The 17,342-nt window shown below is 41.6% G+C and overlaps 1 protein-coding gene and 1 long non-coding RNA gene across 8 annotated transcripts in view; one reads left to right on the top strand and one right to left on the bottom strand.

Moving 5' to 3' along the window:
• Positions 1-17,342, top strand: part of LOC310688515 — a 699,093-nt gene that overhangs the window by 249,173 nt on the left and 432,578 nt on the right. The window lies entirely within an intron of this gene.
• LOC310688419 (transducin-like enhancer protein 4) overlaps positions 1-17,342 on the bottom strand; it is a 127,807-nt gene that overhangs the window by 3,674 nt on the left and 106,791 nt on the right. For all 7 annotated transcript variants that reach the window (XR_014516925.1, XR_014516926.1, XR_014516927.1 and 4 more), the window contains 9 exons: positions 10,576-10,695; positions 9,705-9,758; positions 9,291-9,443; positions 7,098-7,230; positions 5,998-6,191; positions 5,533-5,609; positions 3,813-4,062; positions 2,409-2,656; positions 437-584 (listed from right to left, as the gene is read on the bottom strand). Coding sequence is in view for 1 of the 7 variants with exons in the window: in XM_083464889.1 (XP_083321015.1) it covers positions 437-584; positions 2,409-2,656; positions 3,813-4,062; positions 5,533-5,609; positions 5,998-6,191; positions 7,098-7,230; positions 9,291-9,443; positions 9,705-9,758; positions 10,576-10,695 (1,377 nt within the window). In the remaining 6 variants the exon portion in view is untranslated. The remainder of the gene's footprint in view (positions 1-436; positions 585-2,408; positions 2,657-3,812; positions 4,063-5,532; positions 5,610-5,997; positions 6,192-7,097; positions 7,231-9,290; positions 9,444-9,704; positions 9,759-10,575; positions 10,696-17,342) is intronic.

Genomic DNA, 17,342 nt, shown 5'->3' with positions numbered 1-17,342 from the left:
AAATAGTACACAGGTTGATGCTTAATGAAAGCTTTACACACCTGTCTCGGTAACGGAATTTACTGCTGCTGGGAAGATAATTTGGTCTAACACAGTTTTTTATTTTTCAAAGAGATGCTAATGAAGCGACAGCACTAGTTCAAGAGACAGCAGCTCAGATAAACAAAACTCAATTAACTGTGTAACTTACGGCACTGATCAAGACCTACATCTTAATTCTGAGATGGGCTGAAATAGCATTTTCATACAGGTTATCTTGGAATAGGACCTATAGATAGCCAATCATCTACAGGAGCCCTACACACACCAGTTAAAGGATGCAAAAGCCAAAGGAAAAGATTCTTCTGTGGCTGTTCTTCAAGCCTGCTTTAAGAACCTTGATTTTTAAAATATAAAAACATCACAGACTGCTTTTAACTTGTCGTGAATTCTTCACCTGTGATGTGAAGTCGTGTTGCTGTAGCTGCCTGCCTTCTCTTAGGTCCCAGGATCTCACTGTATTGTCCAGGCCTCCTGTCCAGAGCTTAGTGCCGTCATTTGAAATATCAATACAACTGGCTCCGTCTGTGTGGCCCTGGAATTGCCTGGAAATGTCAAAACAAGGCAAAAGTGCCATCACTTTCAAAAGAAGTATGAATTGAGGCAGGAATTTCACACACACACACAATTTTAATTTTTGGTTGTATCCTGAAAACAAATTACATGATCCATGTTTTTGCATCAAGGTAATGCGAGAAAGCACCAGATCCACAATTTGTGCTCCTTAGTCAGTAGAGATAGATGCTGTGACGTTACCATATATGAGAGAGTGGTGGAGGGGAAATAGTTAAATAGGTTGCACAGACAGGACCCAGGGGGGTGGAGTCAGTGGGTCTATAAAGGAGTTCTGGGGGGAATTTGTTGGGAGTTGGTTGGTTGGAGTGGGTTGGCTGGTTGGGAAAGGCAGTTGGTTATAGAGAGACAGTTAGGGCAGTTGGTCCTTGAGTGTGGGGGTGGTGGTAGCAGAGATAGAGAGAGGAACATAAGACTAAGAAAGTAAAGAGGAACACTCTTTGGAATGCTGTAATAGTTTTGTTTTAAGTCTGAAATAAAATACACTCTTCTTTATGAATTGAAAAGCTGACTGAGACTGAAGGGATTTTACCAGGAAGGACCTGGTTGGTGGCAGCGGATTAGTGGTGTACGGGTCAATAGTCCGTGAGACAACCAGGGGCTCCGTACGAACGCCACAAATGTGATCTGCGATATGATGGTGGTTGGTGAGGAACCCATTAAAAAAACTATGCAGTTTCAAGAAAATCCGTTTTAAAAGATCCAACATATGTACACCTTCTCTCTCTCTGGCAACCCAATCACTGCATTTCCTGTACCCCCCCCCATAGAGTGGCTTCAACACAGAACATGATTATTAGCTGAGGACAACCCATGTTTTCCATGTATTATTACCCTTCAGACTTTGCATAGGCTATTAGTTTTTGTTTAGCCTTCTTTTCCACTGGAGGTAACAGCAAACCAATGCATGTCAAAGAATTCCCAGCTTGGAGGTACTTAAACTCTCATCTGTATTTAATTAGGTTTACTGCCTGCCCTGCCCTCAGATCTCAGGAGCAAAATGAATTCTTTTTTTAAAAAAAATCAATTTTTCCACCCAAGCCCCAAAGGACTCATAATGAGCCAATGAAGAAGAAACAAAGGAAAAAAGAAAGTATAGGAATTCACATGACTGGTACTTTCTGACAGCCACTCAAAATCATGTATACATGTTCACACAATCTAATTTCAGAGACTACAAACACCAGGTTCTTTCATCCAGCCACTAATGCATATACATAATTTTGACAGGAAGCTCTTTTTAATAGAATCAGACAATTTACCCATCTAGCTCAGTATGGTCTGACTGGAAGTAGTTTTCCAGGATTTCAAGACAGGTCTCTTCCCCAACCCTGAGCTACAGCCCTTGTTTCCACTATGTCTGCACAAAAATAACAAATTAGCAGGCCACTTGAGCCATACTGTGTATTTTAATACTAATACTCTTATTTGTTCCAGCACCAATCAAAAATCTAATTCTAATCTTTGGACTACACCCACACACACAGTCTGCAATGGCTGCTGCTTCACAGGTAGCAACTGCCTAGAAATGTCTCCTTTGACAGAATGGGGAAACACTGGCAGAATTGGTAATAGAAGGCTGAAATAGGCCCTAGGACTCTTCCCATCCAAATAATCCAGCATTAAAGGTAATAATTCATGATTCTGGAAGCCTAATGCGCAAACAACTATTGACCTTTCAAGTTTATGGCTGCTTCATTTGCTATAGCTCCCACCACATGACACCCCCAGTGCAAACACAGAGTATGGTGAACACATTTAGAGTTGGCTTGACAATCCGTCTTAAGCTGACCTACCTGACCAATGTCTGATTGTGCAGATCCCAGACTGCAATGTTCCCATCGCTACAGCAGGAGAAGCAGACCTTGGAATCAGGGCTGATTGCCAGAGCATAGCAGGCAGGAGCCGAGGACGTCAACTCTGCTTTTATACGCGGAGTTGGAGCTGCCAGGTCCCAAATGGATAACGTGCTGGCTTCCCCGCCAACAATCAGGGTGCGGCCGTCGGGGAGCAATCTGCAGGAGCGGATGTAGTTATCTCTGTTCTGTAGAGACAGAAGCCATCAAGAGATTACTCATGAGGAAAGGAAAACAGCATTAACACGAGAGCAGGAATCCATAAAAGTATTGTATTCCCTCTTGGTTTTAATGAGCCATTTATACTTATGACAATGATAAAGTGGATTAATGCCAGAAAATTACACGACATTAGGGAAGTACTTAAACTTGATCTACAAAATTCAGCAGTGAGAGATATTTAATCTTAATTAGTATCAAAACGCACATGCAGCCCTGTGCCCAGCCCCAAACAATTCAGAGCTTGCGAGCCTTCTGAGTGCTTATGGAAGCCTACACATTTTTTTGAGGAAGTTTGTGTTTCTGTTATTTTAACCCCTTGAAGGAGACCAACATCACTCTCAGCAGACAGTGACTTTATAAAATCTCCCACCGCTGCCAAGAAATAAGAAAAACCAAGAAACAAAGATCTGACAAGTATTTTCAGTATTATAATAGTAGCAATACAGGGGAAGAAAGTATCAGGTCAAGAATGGGGAAAAGATAACGAACCAAAAGCTAGAACAACAATGCTTCTCAAATCTGGCAATTTTTCTCTTATTTATTAAAATCTTATATGATTATAGCTGTTATTGTGTGAATCATCTTAAAAAAACAAAATATGCTTCTTGCGTCACAATTATTGCTTTTACTCAGATGCAAATTCATGTTAACCTAATAAAATGATGAACTAGGTAATCTCCTAACATCATGATTAGCCAGTTAAAATTTCTTTAACTGGATTGTAGCCACAATAAATGTCACTTTTAACAAATGCAGGTAATAATTTGAAAACTATCTTATGTTGATGTTTTTTCTTGGTTAAGCACCCAAAACAGAAGAATTATCCTCTATAGAAAATGCATAGCCTAAATTTAGAGATACACAAACAGAAACCTGTATTAAAAGTTGACAGGTTCATTTGAAATTCAATTAAATCCGAGAGTTTAAAATATGTGATTGATGAATTACGCAGCTGGCAAAATTACTGGGGTTTAATACTACTTAAACTATATGCAGAAACATCAAATTGGATGACTAATTTACAGATGCCCCAACCACCCAACAATGGTCTCTATGCCTCCATGGCCACCTCACCACTGCCAGCACCAACTCTCTAAAGACCTTTTGACTGCCATTACTCACCAGGCAATCCAGCTGAGAGACAGGGCTCTTGTTGCCTGGATGACTGATATCCCAGACCTTGACACATCCTTTCCCACCAGTGTACACATGCCTTGTGGGGTTGCTGATTGTGACTGCACAGACCACTTCCCCGTGGTTCAGGGTGTTAATCTGCCGAGCGTGACGTGGGATTCCTGGCCCAATGAGGGCATCAGGAGGAAAAGGTACAGGCTGCATTTGGCCATCTGCACTTACATGAAATGAGTATGCCCTAGGGAAAGAAGAAGAGAGAAAAACATGTTTCAATAAGCCACACGTGTGGTATGCACAAGACAAAGGGTTTACATAGATGCAGAACGTCTCTCTTAACTTAGAAAAAAGATCCAGGCTAAGGCACAATTTGTGAAACATAGTTTAACATAGTTGGGCTTAACTCATTCTAGCCCCTTGCAATATTTTTTCTAGGACACAAATACCAAGGAGTTTATATATATTTTTCTTCAGAAAGAATTGCCAAAATGGCAGACCAATAAATGCTGAGCCAACATGGCAAACAGTACATCTCACCAGGAACAACATGTTATATGACTGCCAGTTACACCACCTGTGAATAACCTATCAACAACTTCATCTCAAAAGCTCTGCTAGGGAGAGCGCTCCACTGCTCAAAACAGCTTTGTTCTAAGATGCAACGTGTTGGAGTGCTTCTGTCATTGCTCACAACTTTATTGAAGGCTCAGCTGGAGTACATTATATGGAAATATATGGCTAATGGAAGGGATGGGGGAGGCTAGCAGATTCATGGAGGTAGTGCGCAAATGGAAAACTCACACAGGCCACTGAAAATGGATCGCAAATCTTTCCTGAAGAAGAAATTCTGCTGCCTTATTTTCCGTAGCTTTATTATAAGACATACTGGCATTGTGAAGAAGCATAAGCCTTTTAAATGTTTTTCTTACATGTAATATTTATGCCTTAGAAAGTGCAAAAAATAAACTGATTTTTTAAAAAAACAAAACCAAATAAGCATGTGAAAAATGACTACTTATCGTCAAGAGCTCTGCCACTTTTTGCTTTTTTGTTTGCAAAAGGGGATTGTAATGCCGTAAATATATGCACAAATGAATGCCCTGGGATCACTGTGTCTATTTTCACTTCATTGAAGAGGAATGTGAGTGAAAACTCAGTATTAATTATATAATTCTTTCATGCCCAGCTCCCAGTGAACCAAGCTTGTTAGAATAGGTCACCTTTTCTGGTCAGTTCCATCACGGATGCATTTGTACATTACAATACCATAATTCTTTTTAGTATTTTCAATCAAACAGAACATTTTGCTGTTTCTTTCTCTGCAAAGTGCTGTTTATGGAATCCAGTAAGTCTGCAATTGATTGCAGGGCTTCTTTTGTGCACAAAGGAATTGTTTTTAAAACGGAGAGGCAGAACACTGAAGACATGCACACTAGAGAGCCCTTTGCAATTTGCATTTCTGTGCCAAGTTGAGCTACTGTGGTCCAGCACGTCCCATTGCAGAAGGATAACCCCTACCCCATGGCCTCTTTTATCCACAGCATCCGATACCCTTGGCGCATATTCACCTATGGGAAAAACTGCCAAATAGGCTTTTAAGATTAAAAGGAGGATTAACCACCCTCTGCCACGCATCGAATTCAGTATCACAGAGGAAGCAAAAGGAACAAAAGCTTAATAATATGATTGAGTTTGTACGTTTAACACTCACGGTTTTCCTCCTGGGATGCCTGTCAGATTGGGAGGGATGCCTGGGACTCGCATATGATGATGTGGATCAAAACCAACCTGAAGTTTTCCCACAAACAGAACAAAGAAAGTTCAAAGCGTTAATGGGGAATGATAGAATTCTAGCCATTAGTTTTGAATCTCAGGGGCTCACAAACATTTCTTTAAAAGAGTCCTCCCTAAGGTTTAAGAACATAAGAAGAATCCCAGCTGGATTAAGCAGAGGACCCTTATTCCCAAACTCTGTTTCCAGCCATGGCCAGACACCTGTGATTCCCACCAGGTGATATTCAGAGGTATACTGCCTTTAAACCTCTCCTGGTTTATTTTGCTTCTCTAGGGCAGTCTACCTCCCTTTTCGTGCCTCGGTTGAAAACAAACCCCTTCCACTCAGGAACACAATGAGCACAATGAGCATGGGATACAAACCAGGAAGAAAGAAACTTACCACTGGAGATCTCCCATATGCTGCTGCGGCGGCGGCGGCGGCTGCTGCTGCACTCATTTGAGGAGAGATGTTATGGAGACCTGCATAGGCAGCACCAGGGCTGGTCAGCTCCCCATTCATCCCAGCGTGGGGCACTATTCCAAATGGGGCAGGGTAAGGACAAGGTACTGCCATGGGCGTTCTTAGGCCTGAAGCTACAAAACATAGAAGGGGGGGGGGAGAGAGAGGTGACATCATTGTTTAAACAGCCACACCAGCTGCCCATCTGCTACTGAGCCTGAAAGTTCTTGTACTGCTTTCCAAAGCCCTGAAGAACTTGGGTCCAAGATACCTGAACCCTTACATCCCAGCATCTTTGGTTATTCCCAGAGTTGGTGAGGCTGATGGCATCAGAGAACTGGAGAGCTGGAAGGGACCCTGAGGGTCATCTAGCCCAATGCCCTGCAATCTTTTTGCCCAATGTGGGGCTCAAACCCATTAACCTGAGATTAAGAGTCTCCTGCTCCACCGACTGAGATACAATGAGAAATCAATACTTTAGTGTCATTGGCTCAGTCCTGTGGAACACTGCCCATAAATTCAGTGGAAGCCTTCTGTGCCCACTATTAAACACCTGCTGAAAACCTTTCCATTGTGCCAGGCCTATGTAGGCAAATGAGAGTATACCCCACAGTGGTCTATTGATGTTTGTTTATTATTTCTGCTTGCTTTTAACTTGTTTTTTTTTTAAAAAAAACTTTTATAATGTCATTTCTTGGTTTTATGTTGTTGTAAACTGCTGTGATAGGTTTTTATGCTACAGTGTTACATAAATGTTTTTATAAACAAACAAACAAACAAACAAATGTCATTTCTGCACAGGTGAATAATCTCAGACATAAAACTGAAGGCAAATTTTGACTGAAGGCCAAAGTGCTTCCTTGTCTTGACCTTTGCTGCTGTACCATGAAATGAGTTGCTTACAATCATCTAGCAAACCCAGGGCAGGTGTGGAATCTGAACCCAGATCTGAGCTCAACCACTTTATGGGCGAGAGTGCAAAGCAGCAATGTGATCTTTAAAAAAAGGAGGGCAACTCCTCCTTCAAGTGGTCTACGAACCTAATGGGTCGACTCCTGGTGGCTTCCCAGGCACAGGCCTCAATCCTGGTGTAGAATTACTGCCAGGAGTTGGAGCGTCAGTCCGTGGAGTGGGGGTACTCGATTTAGACACAGGGGTGGTGGACTTCTCATTCTAATGTGGAAAGAGACAGGTAGATTATTTACATTTTCAGCAAAAGGCAATCGACAAAAGCGCAATCTAGAACGGGTTGACTTGTGTGGTTTCTCTTTCAGTTTTTATCTGCTCTTCCTGACATCTAAGGGTGCAATCATCCAGCTACAGCTTGTGCAAAAACAACAGCAAATGCAACTTGCAGAAGTTCATTTCAGTTGGATCTACATAAGCAGACTTCCCAGCAGTCTGTATTACAAAAAATCAAGTACTTGCTTGCTGTAATTAGCATTAAAAGCCAGTCTCGTTTGGATCATTAAGGTGTTTCCAGGAAAGGTAAAGGGCAGACATTAAGTGGTGTTATTTTTAGGCCCTCCTACTTATATAATCATTTATTTAGTTACAGTACATATCGCTTTGGAAGCACTAAATCATCCCCCCACAGACAGAAATACGAAGCTGAGGAACCGTAACTTCTAAGATAGGTGCCCAGTGATGGGATGGGAAAGGATTTTAACTCAGCTATTATATTTCCAGTCTCCACATTTATAGGATGGATCAGGCAATGATATGTTCCTTCTCTATCCCAAAATGTGCATAACTGAATGAAGGGATTTGACATTTAATGGATCCCACTGCCAACACTCATTCAACAAAGTGTAAAAACTCCTATGATCAAATTACAATACCATCAGGCAGTGAATACTTTAAAATAGGGGTTACCAATGGGGTGCCTGCACATTCAGGTATGCCCATAGGAGCCATCCTTGGTGCCCACAGGGTCCTGTGGGTCACCCTGATGAAAGTAGCATTGTATTGTAGTCAACAGACTTGGCTGCAGTGTGTCTGGTGCCCAAGACAGTTCCTCTGCTTTGCCAATGTGCCAACGAACCCCAAAGGGATGGCGACCAAACTGCAAAACCTAGTTCAGTCTGCCTGAATTATTTAGTTAAGAAATTTCTATCTTGCTTTTTGCCACATGTCTTAAAACAGCTTACAGAAAAAGAAAAATATGAAGTACAAAATTTACGACATTGGCTAAAACATCAGAGAGTAAAACATCAGAACAGCATTTCTGCAGCACTCAGACAAAAGAAGTCAAGGCGTACGGGTGGAGGAGTCTGAATCTGGTTGTCTGAATCTACCTTTCTGCAAGGCATCAGTGACATATGCAATGTTCAATGGTAATTCAGCCCAGAACTTAATGTAATATATGGTAATGTCTCATGGAGGAGGTGAGGATGAGACGTGGTGCTTGCCTAAGTCCTTCCTCCCCTACCTTTGCACTGTAACATAGGAACAGGGGTGCAAAAATGCATATACCCTGTTTCAGGTCACTAGTCACATGCCAACTCCTTATTCTGCCTGGGATTTTGCAGAACCAATTTTGCACTAAGGGCTACTACTAAATTTGCCTCCAATTCTCTGCACCTTCTAGACAACAGTGTGAGAAGAGCAAGAACAGTCTTTCTGAGAAAAATGTGAGCAAGGCATGGCATTTTCTACTCTCTCTCTCTCTCTCACACACACAGTGCACATATGTGCATATGTATGTACGAACACAGAAACACATTATTCTGGCTTTGCAAGCAGCCCTTTTCTGAATTATGACTTGTTATGCAAGTCAAGAAAGGCTCTTGTAAATGACAGATTACTTTTTAGATAGAAAATGATTGTAGTTGAACATAGCCCAGTAATACAAATAAAGCCAAGAAGCAAATCACGTCCAAGTAGAAAGCTGAATTTACTGTAAACTGCCATAGAAAAAAAATATTCAAAGAACCCCTGTGTGCTCTTATTTATCCACAGAATGGCAAGCTTCCTGGCATGAAAAAAATATATCACAATAAAGGCATATACATCATTTTCAGACACTGCTAGCAGAACAAACCCTCTCTATCACCTAAAAAGAGCCTGGGTTTCAATGTGCTTTTTCTTTTTTTAAAGTAGAAATGCACTGAAGGCAGTTTTGTATCAAGATGTGCAACTGGGGCACATCTCATTATTTCCCCCTCTCTATTTAGGCACCCAGCAGTGCACACAGGGATACGAGCATGGGCATAGATTGTATAGTCACTTACAAGGCTAAGTTCTTTGGATTTGGAGGAAGGAGTGCTGCTGGAAGATGCTATTGAGGCTGGGCTAATTGGTGCATCTTTCTTGAGTAGACGGGTCTTGTCCAGGCCATTTTCCCTTGGAGAATGTGCTGGGCTTCCTCGTGGTGATGAAGGATCCTGAAAACAAACTGTAATTATAATCAGGGCATCCTATTTGCTGTAGGTTGGATGAGCGACATATGTCTCCTTTGACTATTGCCTTTGGCAGAAATGGCCAAAGAAACATACTTCCAGCCCAGAGGACCATTGGGTCTGATGAAGAGAAGAAATTTATCCTTTCCTTCTCAAAACAGAAGCAGAGCAAAACAAAAACAAATTCCTAAGTATTCAAGAAGCAAGCCCAATAAATGATGGTAGCAAAAGTGATACTGCACATACCTCATTGGAAACATCAACCACTAAGTTGTCGTCACTCTTTTCACCATCACTGTCCTGCAGTGAAGAAGAATGAGTAAGTATTCTATAGGTCTGTAACTTCTTGCACAACCAATATATATTTTATTCAAATACGAAGACTCGTAGTGCTGCACAGCCAAAACGATTATGACAACAAAAATGTAAGGGCCAACGATGAATGAATGACATGCTAGGTGGGCCATACAGAAGTGCCCGTGGGTCACAGCAGAAAAAATAGCTCTTGGCCTCTTTTAGAAGGTGACTATTTACTAAAGCTATGCAAATTATGTATTAATATATATATATATATCCTGTTTTTTCACCATAGGTCTCAAAGCAGCTTACAACAAAGATACAAAATTTAAAACATTAAACCTCCAAAATTTTAAATCCAAAGAACACAAAATCTCATTATTTTTAAATGTAGAAATCTGAGAAACATTCAGTGTACAAAAACCTCCTGAGATAAAACAATTTTGACCAGTTGTCTGAAACTCAGTATTTAAATTAGGGGCTCACAATTAGGGGTGTTGTCAGAATTCCATAAAGGCAAGTTTGTAAAAGCACAGCCCACCCCCCTTTACAAGGAAGTGCCTGTACGGCTCTCCTCATAGTCTACTGCCTATGACACCATCTGCCACCTCTGTAACTGCAACCCATCTCCCTTCCCTGGTTCCTGAAGGGTCCTTACAGGTGATCTAGAACAGAAGATATAGCACAGCACATTCCTTCACTGAAGAGCTGGAGCCATCTCTGCCCTATCACCCTTCTTGGGGTATGAGAAGGAGGCAGCAGTAGATGCAGAAGCCTTGGTGCATTGGGGAATGTTCAAAATACAGATGGTTTCACTCACGTAGCGAGTTGCTATTTCTTTTTCTTCTGTTTTCTGTTTTTTGCTTTCAGATGAGTAGTCTGTTGAGTTTCTGTGCTTCTCAGAGGCTCTGAAACTGGCTGATGGAGACACAGATGAGCTCTGAAATCAGAGAAAAGAGGAGGAAAGGTGACTAAAAGTGTTTATATCTCATCCTGGAGAAGATCACCAACAACTAATGCTCTATCTCCACAAACAGGGTCTCATATTTCCTTCCGCAACAAATAGATGCAAACAGTTCTGCTCCTGGCACAGTATTAGAGCAGCACATGAACTACTTGGAAATAATCTAGGCAGCCATGTCAAGCATCAGGCTTTGTGGAACTTAGTCATAAGCAGATCTCTGCCCGTCTTCCACTGTAAGCAGTGGGCTGGAGGGCTCACTTGCAAAACAACCCCATATCTACTTCATGAGACAGCAGGCTGCAACAGATCTTGTGAAAAGGGTCTTGTGAATGGGGAACAGTGCCAGGCGACCTTTCCAAACATCAGGTCTCTCCCAGAGGACCTAATCTTTGATGAGCACTTTACTATCCTGATGGAGGGAAGCGGAAAACAGGGGTGATTACTCTCAAGTTGGTAAGTTTGTGGGTGGCTGCACCAGTGTGCCACTTGAAAGAGCAGGCTGGGGGGGTTAGCACTGCATGAGCAGGTCTTCTTGCTAGTACGTCTGCTGTCACTTCACATTGAAAACACAGGGGAATAAGCCTTCTTGCCGTCTCAATGGTGCAGGAAAGTTAGTACCTCATAATGAAAGGTAGAAGTGGAGTCCTGATAAAGGGAACACAGCCCGTAATCCCAGTGTTTGCTATGACTTCAAGCAAGCAAGAAGCCCTCTAGTAAGAATTTTATTTTGTTAAGTCACACAAAATCCAGATCAGACAAAAAATAGTGGGGAGGGGACATGACTCTGAACTATTTTATTTAAAAAGAAAACTACACCTCCAACGTTAATGCTTCTTTTAGTGTGCAAGAATGCTGGGTGTTCTTTCCTATGACACTGTAATCTCAAATGATCGTCATGGTACCCTGATGCTTAACACACTTGCAGAAAGCCCCACAGAAATCACTACAACTTGTTTAGCAGTTAAAAACAGACAGGATTTTATACATGTTTTATACATGTTTTACCTAAACAGCCTCAGGGAGTTATTCATTTATATGTTTACACACCAACTGCTTGATTTTATTTCCCAGAGTCAAGAAGAATATAATGTGTGAACACCTATTGCATATTAAAAACAAAAGGCTAATGTTGCACTGTTTTGCCCAAGGAAAACGTAAGCTGTATACAGAAGCTATGGTTCTGTTCACAAGCATTATATAGTCATTTGTGTGTTACTGCTATGCTACAGGAGCAGTTTCTTAACTGCCCGGTCCCATGCTGCACCAGCAATGTATGCAAATAGAAAATACCTGGGTAGGGGGGCAGGGAAAGTAACCACACCAGAAAGAAACACACAAATCTGGTCTAATCTTGCAAATCAGGATCTATCCCATTCTCACACTAGGTTTCTTTGCTCCACCAAAAATGCCCCTAGTTACCTTATGATGCAATACACAAGGATCGAATGAAAGATTCCTGGTGTGTTGGGAAGTGGGCTGGGATCAGAATAAAGAAGTTGTTAACTACCTCTCATCTCTAAGTAGCAATATTTAGGGTTCAGGGCAGATTCTTTCCCCTTTGTCCTAATACTACTAGAAACCTAGAGCTTTCCCCGCAACTTTATGCAAATACCCTTATGCATGTCTTAAAAATACCCCTGCTCCATTTATTTTCATTCCACAAATGGAGAGAAGGCAGATTATAATTTGAATTCAATTTACTATGACTCATCTCTCTCTCTCTCTCTCTCTCTCTCTCTCTCTCTCTCTCTCTCTCTCTAAGTAATTGGCTGCAATAAGGAGAAAACTAATTGCTGAATGACAATTAGAATGATGGCTAAAGAGGGAGGAGTAAACCATGGTACTGATTTAAACGAAAGTATTTATTTTCATAAATTTGAAACCACATGGTTTCAATTTTTCTCAATCTAGTTAGCTTCGGTGCTACAAATACCCTTTTAATCTTTGATTCTGGTGCTTAATAACATTATAATTTAGAGCACCCTAGAAGCATGATAAAGCAGCTAAATTATGGCTAGCTCTTTAAAGGGTGATCCACACACTGGGACAATGTATACTGCCTAGCATCTGTCTATACAGGACCTAAAAAAATGGTCCATACATACACTTGCAAATATTGTTCTATATGACCCCATTTTATGGAAGTCCAAACCTAATCCCAATTTTAGAGTGTAACATAAATACAGGGATTTAGAGAAAGTGAACCACCACAAACCTACAGCACAAACTACTTTAGTAGTCACTCTGTCTCCCAAGGAAAGTGCTAGTCTTGGGTGGAATTGGCGGCTGGAGATCTCTTAATCATCGCCACCGACACAAAACCAGAGGCAGGTGGCATGGTGGGACACTGTCACTCACTTGGTGTCCAGTTTGTCATGTTGCTGTTGCTTATCGGGAGGTAGAGGATGAGGCAGGAATGAGGCTGCTGTGGTGAAAACACATCTGTGAAACCAATCCAGTGCTTCATGTCAACCTCTGCACTACCTTGCCTGCATCCCGGTAAACAGAAGTAATGTGACTGACCAGAGGTAACATGGGTGATGATCCACCACATCAATTACTGCAAAAGACTAATTCTCAGTGGGGGTGAGGGCAATTACAGTGTTATCAAACTGATATTTTTTACACACACACACACGGTTGATGTGCCACAGCATGAACCACAAAAATCATATATCCACTATTTCGTTTATAATATTTTATTTCTTGCTTTCCTCCTCTAAAAACTATGTGCGTGTTATGGTCTGGTGTGTGTTATAGAGCGAAAAATACGGTACTTCAAATTACTGCAAACCAAGAATTATTATTACCCTTCCACCCCCCAATGTCCACTGAATATTATTTATATTAGCATATGTGGGTCAAAGTGCAAAAAGGGAGGAAAAGGCAATACAGTGGTAGCTCGGGTTACATACGCTTCAGGTTACATACGCTTCAGGTTACAGACTCGGTTAACCCAGAACTATTGCTTCATGTTAAGAACTTTGCTTAAGGAGGAGAACAGAAATTGTGCTCCGGCGGCGCAGCAGCAGCAGGAGGCCCCATTAGCTAAAGTGGTGCTTCAGGTTAAGAACAGTTTCAGGTTAAGTACGGACCTCTGGAACGAATTAAGTACTTAACCCGAGGTACCACTGTACAGCAAAATAAAGCTCCAGTTAAAGCAAGCTTTCCATACTGTTCAGCCATTTGGCAAAGCGTCTTAGACAGTTAACCTCAGGCAGACCAAGGGGGGAGGGAGGAATTCAGGAAAATTAGAGATGGAAATAATGACCAAGGACAACTGAGAACCCTCCCACGCAATAAGGCTGAGGACTCAAAATGTGATCATTCCCTTGTGAAACTTTACAACACCGGGACAATGATGTATTTTGCGTGCAATAATTAAAACATCAATTCCCAACAAAGTGGGGATTATGAGATAATTGACCATCCCGGGGTATTAAACAAACCATAGTAAAAGCCAAGGATGCTCATCGCGATGGTCAATTATAATATAATTATCTGAATGACATTATTGGTGTTATAAAGTCTGCTCAAAGTACAAATGCAACAATAAAAAATTGATAAAGTATGCATGGCAGGAAAATGACCTCAGAAGAAAGGCTACTTGGCGGAATATGCACTTGTGCAGAGTCTACTTTGCTGCCTCTCATTTCCACTCTGAAGATAGTCTAGGAACTGCCGCACAAGAAGATTCTGGGCCATTTGGGTATAATCATTCAGCATATGCAAAGCCACATGCTTACGAGTCTAAATAGCAACAAAGAAAGAGTGCGAACTCATAATATATACAGTAAAGAAGTTCAAACTGAATGTCCCTTTTATGCTTGCAGTGTGTCATCACAGAATCAGAGTTGGAAGGGATCCCAAAGGTTCTCTAGTCCAACCCCCAAACACTGCAGGACTCTCCGCTGGATCATCCAGGACAGATCACCATCCAACCACTGCTTAAAAATCTCCAAGGAAGGGGACGGTCAAACAGCTCATTGTCAGAAAGTTCTTCCTGGTGTTTAGTCGAAATCTCCTTTCTTGTAACTTGAATTGGTTTGGGTCCTAGTCTCCAGAGCACAATCTTCCACAAGACTTCCAGAACAAGCCTAGAAGTAAATCTCACTTTCTCCAATGGAACAGACCTCCTAGTGTGCTTAAGAGTGCAGCTTTTGGGTTCTCTCCAGAGAAAGTAGACACATTTAAGCCTCAGTTAATTCAATCAGACTTGTATGAAAGTTCTATGCATGTTTACTTTGAAGTACCGTATTTTTTGCTCTATAAGACTCACTTTTTCCCTCCTAAAAAGTAAGGGGGAATGTGTGTGCGTCTTATGGAGCGAATGCAGGCTGCACAGCTATCCCAGAAGCCAGAACAGCAAGAGAGATCGCTGCTTTCGCTGAGCAACGATCCCTCTTGCTGTTCTGGCTTCTGAGATTCAGATTTTTTTTCCTTGTTTTCCTCCTCCAAAAACAAGGCGCGTCTTATAGTCTGGTGCGTCTTATAGAGCGAAAAATACGGTAAATCATACTACATTCAATTGTGCTTAATCTCCAGAAAGTGTTGCAGGACTGTAGCTTTACATATTACTTTAAGACTTTACATATTACTTTAAGGCTTTAAGACTGCCCTTTTCTGGATTGCAGCCTTAGAGTTGTGCATTTTATAAAATTCAAGTACAAATCACTTTGTCTCACATTGGCTCTTTAAGATAATTGGTTTGATATTAGTAATGCAAGGGTTCAATCATTACTTTTAATGAAAATTATGATTTAAACAGGCAGTGTTTGATGTTTATATGCCATTTTACCCGCTAATTAATTTCACTAATTGCTGATTAAATGAAGTTAATTAACAGAAAACAGTGTCCTATATAATATAGCAGAATACAAATGTTTAGTTCTGGTAGTTAACAATAGAAGTAAAATAATTTTGCAAAAAATATATGAAGTTCCTTTTTCGTTTGATCGGAAGTCTACATAAAGCAAATCACTGACAAAATGGCAATATTACACAATGGGAGGGGAATTCCAAGGATCCATGGTATTTCTGCTATATCAAGAAAGGATGCTCTATGCCTAGATTAGCCCATACAATCTGGATGATTAATTGCTGGATTAAATGTACACCCTGCACCCTCATCCACTGGGATCCCCATGGCTGTCCCTGTTCTGTGGAACAGTCTCCTTGATGAGGCACAACAGGAACCCACCAACTCTACTTCCATTAGCATCTACTTCAATTAGTAATTGAACAGTTAAAACATAGAGGGTGGAAGCATGGAGGGTCAAATTCAATACTGTGCTGTGTTGAACGTTCCATCTGCACAAGCATATCAACTTGCCAGATGGCTCAGTTCCTCCCTTGCGCCTGCATGCCGCTCTGGGGGTTCACACGACCCCTTGAGAGCCAATTGTGGGAGTACGTGGGATGCAGGGAGGGAGGAAAGCCCCACTGCACAAGCAGAAGCCCTCACACAGGTCTTCTAACAATGGGGTTTTTTAGGCGCCAGGAAAAGAGAGAAAAGGGGTGGGAGGAATCAGTAGAAGCAGAATGCAGCTTAGGAGACATTAAACATGGGAGGGAGCCTGTGGCCCTCCAGATTTGTCCGTCCTCAGATTCCAGCTCCATCAGCTGCAGCCAGCATGGCTGATAGTCAAGGGTGATGGGAGTTGGAGTCCAACACCATTCGAAGAACTGCAGGTTCTGTATTGCTGCCTTAAATTTAATAGAAGTATATAGTCTTATTGACTCAGTCACCCTTGGAACAACTTGCCCTCAGAATCACATCCGATGCTCTCGCTTAAAAAACAAAACCCCTGGCTATCAATTTATCGCCAGACATGAGATACCAGGCTACGCAGGCCATTTTGTTTACCCATAAACAGCAAACTGAACTAATTAGACTATTCTTACCTAAAACAAAGCAGAGTGCTGTGAAAAGGAAAACTGAAAGCGTAAATGCTTAATCATAGTTGTAAGGCTGGCGATATATAAACATTTAACTAATTTGGAGGGTCTTGCTAAGCTGTCTGCAGGTTCGCTTCAATGTGTGCAGTTAAACACGCACACAAACACACACAGCATTTGCACAGACAGATCAGGTTACACAATGGAAGTCAAAAAATGCCAGCCTATTTTGCAGCATAATTCTGTCAGCATGGGCTGCTGATTCTTTGGCCCCTCCTGATTCACAAGTGCACAAAGGCGAGCTTAACAGGTGTTTAAAGCAACAGCAAGGGCAGCTACCTTGCGCTACACAGGTGGAAGTTTAAAATTAATCCTTTAACATACAGCTTCCTCTGCAATCATTGACTAAGGGGATCTAACGCAGGTGAGGCCTAGCTGCTACTGAACCTACAAGGGTCAATGGAGGGTGAAAGTAACCAACCATGCTGAAGTACAGTCAGTGAAAGAAAATGAAGAGCACAGCAGCAGCGCTTAGGGGAAAGATCACTGGAATAGCATCATGGGAAGGCTGATAAAAATAAAGGCACAGGGTGTGATAAAAGGTATTTCTTAGCAGGAAGATGAATACAGACAGAGAAAATAAATGTATAGACTCTTCTGTTTCTTGGCAATGAAGGAAGTTTTCGTTCCAGACAGACAATACCAAAAATTGCTTAGAATTAACA

This window comes from Podarcis liolepis, assembly GCF_965112155.1.
Source record: "Podarcis liolepis genome assembly, chromosome: 11".
NCBI classification, from domain to species: domain Eukaryota; kingdom Metazoa; phylum Chordata; class Lepidosauria; order Squamata; family Lacertidae; genus Podarcis; species Podarcis liolepis.
The sequence above is the reverse complement of the archived record's forward strand: the minus strand, read 5'-3'. Positions and strand labels throughout refer to the sequence as shown.